Genomic DNA, 13,269 nt, shown 5'->3' with positions numbered 1-13,269 from the left:
TGGAGGAGCCTGCTGCTATGCTGTGTTCTATTCACTACACATGAAAACATCAGACTCTGTAGTAGCTGTAAATCAATCATTAGCTCCAGCAACCACTTTTGTGTGCTTTTTTTGCCTATGTCTCCCTCCTTTCTGTATACTTCCGTAGAAGGCATGACTTTTCACCTTCCTCTACTTGATCTGTCTTACCTATGTTACGAAGGGCGGACTTCACTTGGCAACAGGAAAAAAACAGGGTCATGCTGCCTGCACCCGGGCGGAATCTGGCCCTGGCAGCAGCAGCAGCGTCTGCGCGTACCTGATGTTTCTTTGCTTTTTCTTAACTTGGGATGGTCCACATGGATTGCCGTCAGACATGCGCAGTACAATTTTTTTTTTTTAAACTCCTGCTTAAATCCACAACCTTTCTGCAATGTCAATTGCAAAAGCGCAGCAGACCAGACAGATTCTAATGACTTCAATGGAAGCCGTTTGCGCGGAATTCGCTCAAAAATGCACCATGCGGCGATTTTATTTATTTTAATTTGCTCTTGACACGTTTCCTGGCACTTGTATTGTGCTGTTTCGCCCTGCCCTTACCATGTGTTCTTCTACGCCAGTTACAGCGAGGCATAGACGCTGTAGTTGTGAGTCACACAGGAAATGACGCGTTTTAAAGGATCCTATGGATAAAACGGTGGCAGTTATATTTAAAAAAGGATTGGGAAGCCTCCACCGCCTCCTTTATGGCCCAGTAATGCAGTCAGATCTGTGGCCAGATTGTTAAAAGTTTAGCTTAGTGAGTTTGAATTCCTTTTTAGACTAACTGAAAATTTTGGAATAAGCTTCCCATAGGAAAACAAAGGATTTCCTGCCATTAGTTTTCCTAGACAAGAGACCCTTTCAGAGGAGTTAAGGCTCATTTACACGCAAAGACAATCTATCAAAGGACTGAAAAATTGACAGGTCTAGGGATCATTTGTTCATGTAAATGAGCCTCTAGCAGCTGTTTGCAAATCCCAGCATGTGGCCTGGACTTTGCACTCAGCTGCATTGTCTTTGCATGGGCTGCCTAAGGCTGTCAGCTGAATACAATGTAATCAGTTGCTCCCGTGGAGAACATGGAGTGTGGCCCCTGCTATCACTTTAAAGCTGAACAATGGATTTTAAGCTCGCCTAAAAATCATCGTTCAGCCGAAGAGTGAAGGATGGAAGCGTTTATATGCAACAGTTATCGCTCAGAAGTAGAGATGAGCGAGCCTACTCGGCTACGCCCCATTTTAGCCCGAGCACCGTGATTTTCGAGTACTTCCGTACTCGGGCGAAAAGATTCGGGGGGGCGCCGTGAGCGAGTGGGGGATTGCAGCGGGGAGTGGGGGGGAGAGGGAGAGAGGGCTTCCCCCTCTTCCCCGCTGCTACCCCCCGCACCGCCACGCCTCCCCCCCCCGCCCCCCAAATCTTCTCACCAGAGTACTGAAGTATTGGAAAATCGCGGTGCTCGATCGAGTATATACTCGAAACGAGTAGATTCGCTCATCTCTACTCAGAAGCCATCTTTGTACGAATTTTGAGCTTTAATCGTTGCGTGTAAATGGGGCTTTAGCCATTCAAAAGGAAGAGGGATTATAGAGGCTTTAGGAAAGATAAGAATTGGAGACCCAATAATGAGAGCACTGGATTCCTCTTTAGCAACATTTTTGCCCCTCCAGTAAAAATCAGCAGCGACGCTACCCCCCCCCCATGGTCCCAGGTTGGTGGATGACTTCATCTGTTTTTCACCGCCTCCTTGGACAGAATTTATGCCAGCACATGGGTAAAAGTGATTATAAGGGGAGGATATTGGCTTAAATCCCATTCAACCAAGGGTCTTCTATTCAACCCTCTTTCTACAAAGAAAACAAGATGTCCCTCTTGGCTAAGAAAGATGTCTCTCAACAGACCCATAAAGATTACCAGAAAGGAAGGATCTACTTTTTAAGGGCGGTCTATTTAAGCCGAATATGAAATCTCTGCACTGGATAGCCTGGAATGTAATGTGTGGCGCAGATTGTTAAGGCAGCAGTCCTAAGCTCTTGTTCACGACCTGAGGGTTGCGAGTTCAATCCCCATGTGATTCAGGTAGTCAGCTGAAGGTTGACTCAGCCTTCCATCCTTCTGAGGTTGGTAAAATGAGTACCAAGCTTGGTGGGGGGGGGGGGGGGGGGTAATAAATTACCTGAAAGGAATAAGTTGGCGCTACTCAAATAACAAGATTTATTTTATTTAAGGAAAAAGTGTTTATCAGAGGGGCTTGTTTTTACTTTGTTAGCTATTAGAAAGTAACCTCAAATATTTACTTAAAGCCTTATTCCCATGGCCGTATACGTAAAACGCTGCGTGGATCACTCAGCGTTGTGAGAGCTGGCGGTAAGCCAGTTATTGCTGTGTATGGCAGCAATTGTGCACTGCACATAACAGCGTATCTCACGCATGCGGTCATGTGCTGTAGGACTAATTTCTTTCTTTTTTTTTTTTTTAAATACCCCATTGTGTCTTTTAGCGGCATTGCGTGTGCAGCGCCGCACATATGTAATGTATTGCGTATGTACAGCGTTGAATCCACAACCGTTAGAGAGCAATAGGCCTGTTTGTGCGTGAAATAGAACATGCTGCATTCTTTTTCACGTTTGTATCACATGCAGTAAATATACTCTGAACGAATCAATGTATTTTCATTGACTCCATTGCATATTGCGCAGGCGTACATCACTTGCGTAATATGTGGTGAAATCACGCTCGTGGCAATGAGCCCTTAGAGCGTGGAAAGCCTTTTTTAGTTTTTGTAGTAATTCGCTTGATAGTTCCTTAGGGCCCATAATTCTGGATCTTCTGGACTTTCTACAAGAGGGCCTGAATAAGAATCTTAAACCTAGCACTTTTTAGATTCAGGTCTCTGTTTTTTAAGAGTTGTATTTGATTTTAGAATGTATGAACACCCTTGGTTTAAAATGTTCATTAGAGAAGTATGCAGACTAAACCCGTCCTCTAGAGCAGTGGTTGGCAAACTTTTTCAGCCGTAGAGCCCTTTTTGAAGCAAAAGTTTCTTGTGGAGCCGTAGAGCGGGACAGAGGGTGGGGTTAGGGGCGTGGCTTATCACAGCATAGAATTTTCACCTCCGTCCTTATTAAAAGGACAGGGCCGTTAAAATGGGAGTAATGCTGGAACACTGGATGGGCTATTGATATACATTATATTTAAAATTAACATACTGTGGAATTAAATTGTACACCACATGTCAATAGCCACATGGGTTTTGTGCAGATATTTTTCATAGCGTGTGAATAAAATTTTCAAAATCTCATCCAGTTTGCTGTTACAGCTATTGTAAATTCCGCCACAATTCCCCCCTCACCCCTCTGTAGTAATAGTGATTCCCCCATATTGGTCGCCTCAGTAGTAGTAGTGTCCCCTATTGCAGCCCCAGTAGCATTAGGTTCCCCCATTGCCGCCGCAGTAGTAATAGCGTCCCCTATAGTGGACCCAGTAGTAATGGCGTCCCCCTATAGTGGACCCAGTAGTAATGGCGTCCCCCTATAGTGGACCCAGTAGTAATGGCGTCCCCCTATAGTGGACCCAGTAGTAATGGCGTCCCCCTACAGTGGCTCCATATACTTACCTCCTCCTTGGAGTCAGCGCTGCTCTTCCTCTGCTCAGCGCTGATCCTGGGTGCACGCTGACAGTTATGCGCCTGAAATGCTTTGTCCCTTGTCCTCTCCTATGGAACTGAGGAGGAGGGGTCTCAGGGGAGGAGGATCCTGGGTGCACACTAACGTCAGAGTTTGCATCGGGATCAGCGTCGCAGCGCGATTACCGGCTGGGAACTGTGGCACCCTGCTGGTTATTATTACAGTGGTGAGCAGTCGTCAGCTGCTCACCACGGAGACACTCGGTCGGAGCAACTGACTGTCGCTCACGGAGCCCCAGGGGTTCCGCGGAGCAGAGCTTGAGAACCGCTGCTCTAGAGGAAGGATTCCCCAGTGGGATCTCAACTAATGGCCTATTTATACGTATCGATTATTGCTCATACTAAACTGTCACCTCTTGAAATCTGTAGAAAAAGCTTTGCAGCTTTCATCTCACTAATGTCCCGTTTACACGTAATGATTATTGCTAAAAATTTGTTCAAATGATCAAATTTGAGCGATAATCGTTTAGCTCGCTGGCTTGTCATCCTGTGTAAATGCTCCCTGCTCAGCGCTTCTCATGGGAGGTGAAGCGTTGAGCGAGAAGCAGACGAGAAGCCCACAATCCAGCAGCAAGTCTTTCTGCGCAAGCGCTGATGACTAGCGGTGACGTTGGCGCTCATGCAGTCGTTTTTTAAACAGCTGTCGGCCCGTGTAAAAGGGGCATAACGTCACAGGCAGAATTACACTGAAAGGTAACACCTATATGTAGATATCACAGAACCCACCATTCACAATAGGGGATTAGCTGTGAATATCTACTTGTCCGCCCAGCATAGATCATAGAACATGTCTAGAACAGCCTCCCATACAAGTCAATGGGTCCCCTTCTGTACACTGATGGCCCATGATGTTGCTATAAAGCATTGTTTTCTAAATGCTGTTAAATGTAGCTCAGGAAAGATGGACGTCCCCATAGTCATGTGGAAACCACCAAATAAAAACACCTACAATTGGTAAACCGATTAGAAAAATGGAAAATATTTCACTACCTGGTTTTAATTAATCTTAAGAAATGGGGAATAAAGTCCCTTTTTAAATGTATTACACGGTCCTGTAACCTATACTTTAAACTTTTGTTGAAAATGTATGGCTTTTCCAACTTCCAATATGTGTTGATTTGAAGCGTCTTTACATCAACCTTTAGGTCGCCTGCAGACAGCCGGGTCAGATCCCGCTGCGAGAGTTCCCGCAGCGGGACCCGACTGGAGCCCCTGCAGGGACCAGCGCGGTGCTCACCTCTCCCGCGGCTCCGGCTCCTTGATGTGCCGGCTGTCGGCCAGCCGGTTCATGTGCAGAGCAGAGCCGGGGCGCCAGGAGAGACATTTCTGTGCGGACCTCTGCGAGTCCCGCACAGAAATAGAGCATGCCGCGATCCTATGCAGGCGTCCAGGGCAGAAATTCTGCAGGAAATCCCGCCGCTGAATTTCCGCCCGTGTGCAGGGGGCTTACCTAGAGAATCTAATCCAGTTGTTTTGTTTAGTTCCAGGCTTGTGGATCCTCAGTTACATAGTATGGATACAGAACATGTAACGGTACCTGCTAAGAAGAGAAAGTCTGATGGCTTAGATCCACTTGCTGAGAAGAGTAAGTCCGATGGCTTAGATCGGGCAGCCGAGAAGGAAAAATCTGATTGCTTAGATCCACCTGCTAAGAAGAGGAAGTCCGATGGCTTAGACCCGGCAGCTGAGGCGGGGAAGTCCGATGGCTTGGATCTGGAAGCTGAGGAGGAGAAATCCGATGGCTTGGATTCGGCACCTGAGAAGGGGAAGTCCGATGGCTTAGATCTGGCACCTGAGAAGGGGAAGTCTGATGACTTAGATCCACCAGCTGAGAAGAGGAAGTCTGATGACTTAGATCCACCAGCTGAGAAGAGGAAGTCTGATGACTTAGATCCACCAGCTGAGAAGAGGAAGTCTGATGACTTAGATCCACCAGCTGAGAAGAGGAAGTCTGATGACTTAGATCCACCAGCTGAGAAGAGGAAGTCTGATAACTTAGATCCACCAGCTGAGAAGAGGAAGTCCGATGACTTAGATCCACCAGCTGAGAAGAGGAAGTCCGATGACTTAGAGCCACGAGCTGAGAAGAGGAAGTCCGATGACTTAGATCCACGAGCTGAGAAGAGGAAGTCCGATGACTTAGATCCACGAGCTGAGAAGAGGAAGTCCGAAGGCTTAGATCCCCGAGCTGAGAAGAGGAAGTCCGAAGGCTTAGATCCCCGAGCTGAGAAGAGGAAGTCCGATGACTTAGATCCCCGAGTTGAGAAGAGGAAGTCCGATGACTTAGATCCCCGAGCTGAGAAGAGGAAGTCCGATGACTTAGATCCCCGAGCTGAGAAGAGGAAGTCCGAAGACTTAGATCCCCGAGCTGAGAAGAGGAAGTCCGAAGACTTAGATCCACGAGCTGAGAAGAGGAAGTCCGATGACTTAGATACACGAGCTGAGAAGAGGAAGTCCGATGACTTAGATCCACCAGCTGAGAAGAGGAAGTCCGATGACTTAGATCCACCAGCTGAGAAGAGGAAGTCCGAAGGCTTAGATCCACCAACTGAGAAGAGGAAGTCCGAAGGCTTAGATCCACCAACTGAGAAGAGGAAGTCTGATGGCTTAGATCCACCAGCTAAGAAAATTGTATGTATTTACCGTTGTTTATACTGTACTTTTAAATTTACAAACTGCAGGACTATTTACTGCCTGTTAACTGTGAACGAAGGTGGGCGGAATAGTCTCCTGCCAGCCCCGCCTATCTGAAACGCCGGAATGATAGTTAGGTGGTTGTCCTGTGTAGCAGTGCAGTAAGGGACCAGGTTTGCCATAGATATTAGCCTGTTCGGTCAAGGAAAAGTGCAACACTGACAGGCAATAATGCTTTAGAATGCTGGGGAAGTATAGCATCTTCAAATCCCCTTGCGAGGAGAAAAAAAAAGGAGAATTAAAGTGGTTTTCCGGGAAAAATACTATTGATGACCTATCCTCAGGATCGACTGTGGTCCTTCGCTTGTGACCCCCAACCGATTAGCTGATTTATGCATCCGCTGACAGCGCCGCAATTACACAGGCGTCGGAGCAGAAACAGCTGAAGTCTTTGCTCCGACATCTGTGTAGTGGCTAGCGCTTGTAATTGCAGGCACGGCTCACATTGATTTCAATGAGACCTGCACTTGCAGTTACAAGCATCGGCCACTGCAGAGAGGTCGGAGCAGAGACTTCCACTCTGACCCCTGTGTATCATCAGCTGATCAGTCTGTGTCTGAAGCGACGGATCCCAGCCAATCAATTATCCTGAGGATAGGTCATCAATAGTACTTTTTGGATAAGTTGTGCAGAAAAAAAGATTAAGGTCGGCACCCTGACCAATGTGTAAGAGTATATCCCTGAGGTGAGCTGTAGGTGGCTACACATTACTTGCAGTTGCATATATGGTATGATCGTTTTTCCTGACAGCACCTTCTTAAAGAATTAGTAATATATAGCATAGAAACTATTTGTGTTCTTTTAAGCTTTATTTTCATGTTTCTTTTCTCCATCTCTCTGGACAGCGTACGTCAGAAGGTCACAGCTCAGCGGTTGCCACGCACTATAATGAACTTCAGGAGTGCGGCTTGCAGGAACGCAGTCAGTCCCGAATCTTTCATCTAAGGAACTTCAATAACTGGATGAAAAGTGCTCTGATAGGTGGTTTGTTTGTTTATATGCGTAATAGAATGTTTGTGAGTCCTACTAAGGCCATATTTATACCAGAGTTCTCTGCCTTTATATGACGCACAGATATCACACGATGTATTATATGGGTTCATTTTACAGGGGTCTTTTTCCCTCTTGCACCGCTAGTGTGAGACAGAAAAACTGAAGCAGGTCCTATTATCATGCGGTTCACGCACAAGAATAGGGTTTGTGATCTGTAGTGCCTTGCATATCACACTTATGAATGACTGCCTCCTTACTGTGAATGGAGATGAGCGAGCCAGAACGATCCCCACCCGACAGAGCGTCCCATGTAAAAGCACCTTAAGAGGATCCTTACATGGCAATCCTCCTATTGTATGTACTAGTGCAAATACTTCCCACACCGAGAGCGCTATTGCATCCACCAAGTACTTGTTAAAATGGGGTCTCTTTTTTTGGAAGCTATTTCTTAACTTTATATGTAAATCTCAGATTCTAAGTAATCGCTATTTAGCACTGTTTTCGAAAAACTGGTCATAGTATTTTTCGTCTTCCATATGCCCATCGTGCTAGACTTGTAGCAGATGAAGCCCGGGAAGAATGTAATGAAACTGTTTTTACCAGCTGTGTAACCGAAGAGCCATGATAACGAGAACTGGTGATGACTTGATCATGTCTTCACCCTTTAGAAGCCTTTATCACCTCTGCTCATATCTCATAAGTTTAATGGTAGCAATTCTTCATCAGATTTATGTGACTGCTATAGACATTTTAGATAAACATCTATCACACATAATCTTATATGGTGAGAGCCGTCAGTTATTGACTCATGGGATTGCAGGGAGGCGTTCACACAGCTCCTTAAAATCTACTGCAACATGAAACTACAGTATATATGACTGCGCTCAGCACCCCTCTTGCAGACAAGGCAGTATTGCAGTCCTGAAGGATACAGTTTGTAACTAGGTTCATTCTGCAGTATATCTCATAGGGCTTGTTCAGTTTTCACTTTTACCCTGCACGTTTTAAAGGGAACGGATTATCAGGAAATTACCTATTGTATAAATCAAGTTTTTATGTTAAACTTATTAAAGAATTTTTTTTTTTTTTGGTGGACTGCTAATTTGGTTCTTCACTGTTCTGTAGTGAAAACCTTTAATCGGTCATCACTAAATCATCAAAGGCACGATTATAATGAAAGGTAACATTTATATATAGGGAAGACGGGTCACCATTTACAGTAAGTGATAAGTACAGCTCACCTCCTCCCCTCACTGCACAATGACCTCCGCAGAGGTCACAGAGCAAGTTTAGAACAGTTTTCCATAGAAATCAGTGGGTTCCCTTCTGTTTTGTTTGTGAATGGTGTATCTGCATTAAAGGCAGGATGGCTGTCGTTTTGTAGAGACCACAGAATAAAACTCTAGAAACAGATTGGAAGAATGTAATATGTTTTGCTTTCTGGTTTCCGTTAGAAAATAAACTATGCGATACATTCCCTTTAAACTCTCTTTATGCATTTAAACATTTCATAACTCAGGTAAGACTTAATAGGCTGACTTTCCTGGCAAGCCTGGAAAACTTCACAAGGCCTCAGGCTGCCATGGCAACCCATTGGCACCCCATAATGGTGATGGAGGAGCCCCCTCCCAGGGTTAGCTGCTTAGACGCTGTGGTTGCTATTGGCCGCGGCATTAAAGCAGTTAGATGGCTGCAATCGGAACTAGCTCTGACCGCAGCTGTTGCCAGTGGCAGTCAACTGTCAGAAACCGCTTATAGTTACCCAATATGGAGAGAACTCCGCTACTGAGCGCCATCTAATCTTATGTCGCCTCAAATGTTTCTAAACATTAGATTTTACAAGGTGCATAATATGAATCACTGACGTGTGCAGGTCTAGAAGGCCCTCAGTCATAGTGATCTTTAGAAGTGATTGAAGTGTAGTTGGCACGTAAGTTGTTTCAAGTTCTGCGCTACTTTTTTAGACTAGATTCATGACATATTGTGGTCATCTCTATTAATTGTTGGGTAGTACGTTTGTTCATATGGATGTAAAACATGCACTGAATGGCCACTTGGAGACATCATCTAGTAGCGCCTTGGACCTCCTTTGGGCAGTTTATCACGGCATAGATTCCACTAGGTGTTGAACTTGTTCTGCCGGAATATTGGACCTGGGGTGTGCCATGAAAATGTTTCCCCCATCGTTACTCCTCCTCTACCTGCTAAACAGTTCTCATTTGAGAGGAAGAGTTCATTGACTCAAACTGCTTACACTAAATTCTGGCTTTAGTATCACTATGGTGCAACAGAAATCTGGATTCATCTGACCAAAGAATGTTTTTCCACTGCCCAGCATTAAACTTTTTGAGCACTTTTGCGCACTGAAGGCTCGCCTTTCTGTGTCCTAGATAGCAGTGGCACTGACACTGGTCATCTTGTCTTATAGCTCATCTGCGCCAAGGAACGATGAGCTGTGCATTCACACACGTTAGTTACCGCTCCAGCGTTGTATTCACCTGCAATTTCCTTGATTATTCACCACCTGTTTGTCAGAATGATTCTTGACATCCACCTGTGACAATTTAAGGTCCACAGGATCCCCTTTCACTAGTTTTTTTTTTTTTTTTCTTGATCACACAATTTTTGGTATACTCAGTGTTGCAGAGAAAACACCACGAGGGTTTGTTGCCTCCTGGCAATCAAAGGTGTGAAAGTAAGGAATTGACACAAGTGGCACACAAGAAAGTCTCTAAACTTTTTATTACACGTTTTTACATAAAAAGTTTTTTTTCTGGCAAATATCCTTTTAAAGCTAATGTTAATTTTTGAGTTGGAGAGCCGATCGATTCTTCCCTATAATATGGTCGGTGCTATTGGGAGGCGATTTCTGTAACAAGCCACTTGGCTAGCTTATGCAAAACTCCATGCATCCTCTTCCATTAGCCGTGAACATATTGGAAAGAGCAAGCCTTTAAAGGTGTCCATACATATTAGACAAAAGTGGATTAAAGAAAAGAGAATTTCAACCAAATTGATGGTTCGTAGGGTGAAATATAGCAACAAATCATCTTTTTAACTGACCAGTAACATTGTGTGATCTGGGAGGGAAAAATACTAAAATGACAGTGAATTAATGTATCGTTTGTTCCTCAGGTGAGTTTATCGATAGAGTATGGCGGAAGAATCATCGAAATATTACGGTTCTTGATCTGGGTTGTGGAAAAGGAGGAGATCTCCTAAAGTGGAAGAAAGGCAGAATACAGAAGCTTGTGTGTACAGGTATGATCTAGCCTTTATCTGCTCTAACCATTGCTTTGCTGAGTACTGTTTATGTAGCTCTACTAATGGCCCTTCACGGGTAAACAACTGCACAAGCGCTGGCGTCACCACTAAGGTCGTTAGCACTCGTGCAGAGCGCTTACACTGATAGACTTCACCGGTAAGGTTTCTGGCTGGGCTCTCAGTCAGTGCTTCACCTTCTACATGAAGCGGGGAGCGTTTACACAGAACGACAAGCCTGCACTGTTTGTAAGCTGACTGAAACTCAGTGATTAAAAACCTGTAAACAAATAATTAGCAGGTTTTTTTTTTTTTTTTTTTAAATTGTGCATATACACTGCGCGATTATCACTGAAATTCATGTGTTTGAACAAATTTTGACCTATAGTTGTCCCGTGTAAATGGCCCATTAGGCACCTGTCATATTCTTCCAGGACTTTTTTAAACCTGTGTTTTAATTCATTTTTTTCCCCCCTTATTTTAGGGATCGGGCAGTAATGATTATAACACAGATTAGAATGTTAGGCATAGTGCTTCATAAGTGTAGGATATGTTTTTCCCAAAGCTGACTTTATGTCCACGTAGCACTTGGAGGGATGCAATGCCACCACAAATATACTAGCACTGCCATTTAATACCTGGGATCAGCACTTGGGGATGTGATACGACTACAAGATCCCAGAGTTGAAGCTCCTGGTATGCTCATTTATGTGAGCTCTGTTTTCCTCAAGGTTAAAATGAGAAAACACATGGTTCCTGTTGAAATGAATTGATGACCTACGCAATATACAGATGTTTGGGATTCACCACAGCAAGAGCTTGTCTTTGTACCTGCTCTGGATAATGAATAGGGCCCAAATACTGTAGGTTTTTTTATATGTGCATGCTTACTTACATAGTCTTTCACTCAAAGAAATCTAGTTCTAGAGCGGGCATTGTAAATTTTGACATCTGAAAAATATTTTATAAAATCACTTCCTACAGTCCAAAAAGTATCAAACATGACAGCACATTACTGAAAACAAACACACGTAGGCCTCATGCCCACGGCCGTGTCCGTCTCTGCCAGCGGAATATCGCAGCAGAGTAAGACACGGCACCCCACAAGACCCCACACTCGCCTCTCCGGATCCGCCGCAAGAATCCATCCGGCGCGCATGCGCAGTGCAGCACGTGACCAGCCAGCGGTGACGTGTAATCACTCAATACTTCAGCTGTGCTCGCATCGGAAGTATTGCATGACAGACGGCTTCCATTGACTACAAATAGAATATGCTGCGATTTCTTTCACGCTGCGGAATTCCGCAGCGTGAGCATTGCAAGGCAAAAAGCTGTTAGGTTCAATAGAACCTAATAGCTGCGGAATAACACTGTGGATTTCTGCCACGTGATATGCGACAGAAATCCGTCCGTGGGTATTGGCCTATAGAAAAATATTCACTAGATGTGTACTGAGTGTTCTGTTTTAGAAGAGAAGAAAAAAAAATGTGGCTAAAAACCGTTTTATATTATAGCCACGTGCGGAGGAAACTCTGCAGCTGAAAATCCGCTGTGGATTTTGGTGTTGAAATCTCTGCATAGTTTTCTTCTTTTCCAAAACAGAAGGGGAAAAAAATTATATATAAATATATGTCTATGTGTGTGTATAATATTACCGTGTTACTGCTGAAATGGCCTAGGGGGAGCCCCATGGAAAATAGTTCAGCATTAAATAACTATGATTTGAAGTTCGTAAGTCGCTTTATATGTTCTTTCTGATATTACAGATTGGATACGGAAAAAAAAGTGAATTGCTCTGTTAGCGGTTTTGTTGTTGCGCAGCTCAGTCATTTACTTTACAAGCTGCCAAGAATATGCTTTTTTTTTCTTGTAATTACTTTGGATGTTTGAGACTTTTCCTTTTTTATTTTTTTTTGTTTCTTTTGTATGTGTTCTTCTCATTAGAAACTGTTCAAAAGCTCTTTCTATTGGAGCTAGAATGAATAGAGCACATTTTACACCACTTGCTTTTTGTGTGAGAAGCCTTTGATTGTTTATGGTTGGCCTCCAGAGAATATTAATTATGTAACGATCAGTGTTCACACCACTCTGCAAGGAGCAGGAGTCATTGTCCAAGACTTTCACCGCTAATTAACTGTAGCCGTGGACCAACTTTGGTTTATATGTAAACACGTCCAGCTGTCGCCTGCCTTAAGCTTCATTGTACTTTTATTCTGATACTTTTTACAGATATAGCAGAAGTTTCTGTCCAGCAGTGTGAGCAGCGGTACTCGGATATGAAAGCACGCAACTACCGCGACTATATTTTTGAAGCAGAGTTTGTGACTGCGGATTCTACAAAGGTACATTTTAAGATCGTCACCTAAAGGCTGAGGACCGTTAGGAGAACATTGCATTCTGACCTGCTTAGTTTTCAATCAGTCGCAAAAGAGACTTGCATTCACATCTGCATTTGGGTTTTTTCTGCTCCATTATGGGAGCAGAAAAACAGAATCCCTGCCTGAATGGATCTGTTTTGTGATAGAATAAAATGAGGCAGAATAAACCCCATTGTATGCCAGATCTGTGCTAGCGGCTTCAAAGAGCCTCTAATGCAAATATGAATGTGGCCTTACATA

General features: G+C 44.2%; 1 protein-coding gene across 1 annotated transcript in view; it reads left to right on the top strand.

The window, feature by feature from the left end:
* RNMT (RNA guanine-7 methyltransferase) overlaps positions 1 to 13,269 on the top strand; it is a 36,172-nt gene that overhangs the window by 4,904 nt on the left and 17,999 nt on the right. Inside the window, exons 3-6 of the mRNA XM_066579507.1 lie at positions 5,185 to 6,334; positions 7,243 to 7,378; positions 10,526 to 10,651; positions 12,881 to 12,993. Coding sequence (XP_066435604.1) covers positions 5,216 to 6,334; positions 7,243 to 7,378; positions 10,526 to 10,651; positions 12,881 to 12,993 — 1,494 coding nt within the window. The 5' untranslated portion in view covers positions 5,185 to 5,215. The remainder of the gene's footprint in view (positions 1 to 5,184; positions 6,335 to 7,242; positions 7,379 to 10,525; positions 10,652 to 12,880; positions 12,994 to 13,269) is intronic.

The sequence above is a fragment of the Eleutherodactylus coqui genome, chromosome 9 (assembly GCF_035609145.1).
Source record: "Eleutherodactylus coqui strain aEleCoq1 chromosome 9, aEleCoq1.hap1, whole genome shotgun sequence".
NCBI classification, from domain to species: domain Eukaryota; kingdom Metazoa; phylum Chordata; class Amphibia; order Anura; family Eleutherodactylidae; genus Eleutherodactylus; species Eleutherodactylus coqui.
This window is presented reverse-complemented; position numbering and strand designations above follow the sequence as displayed.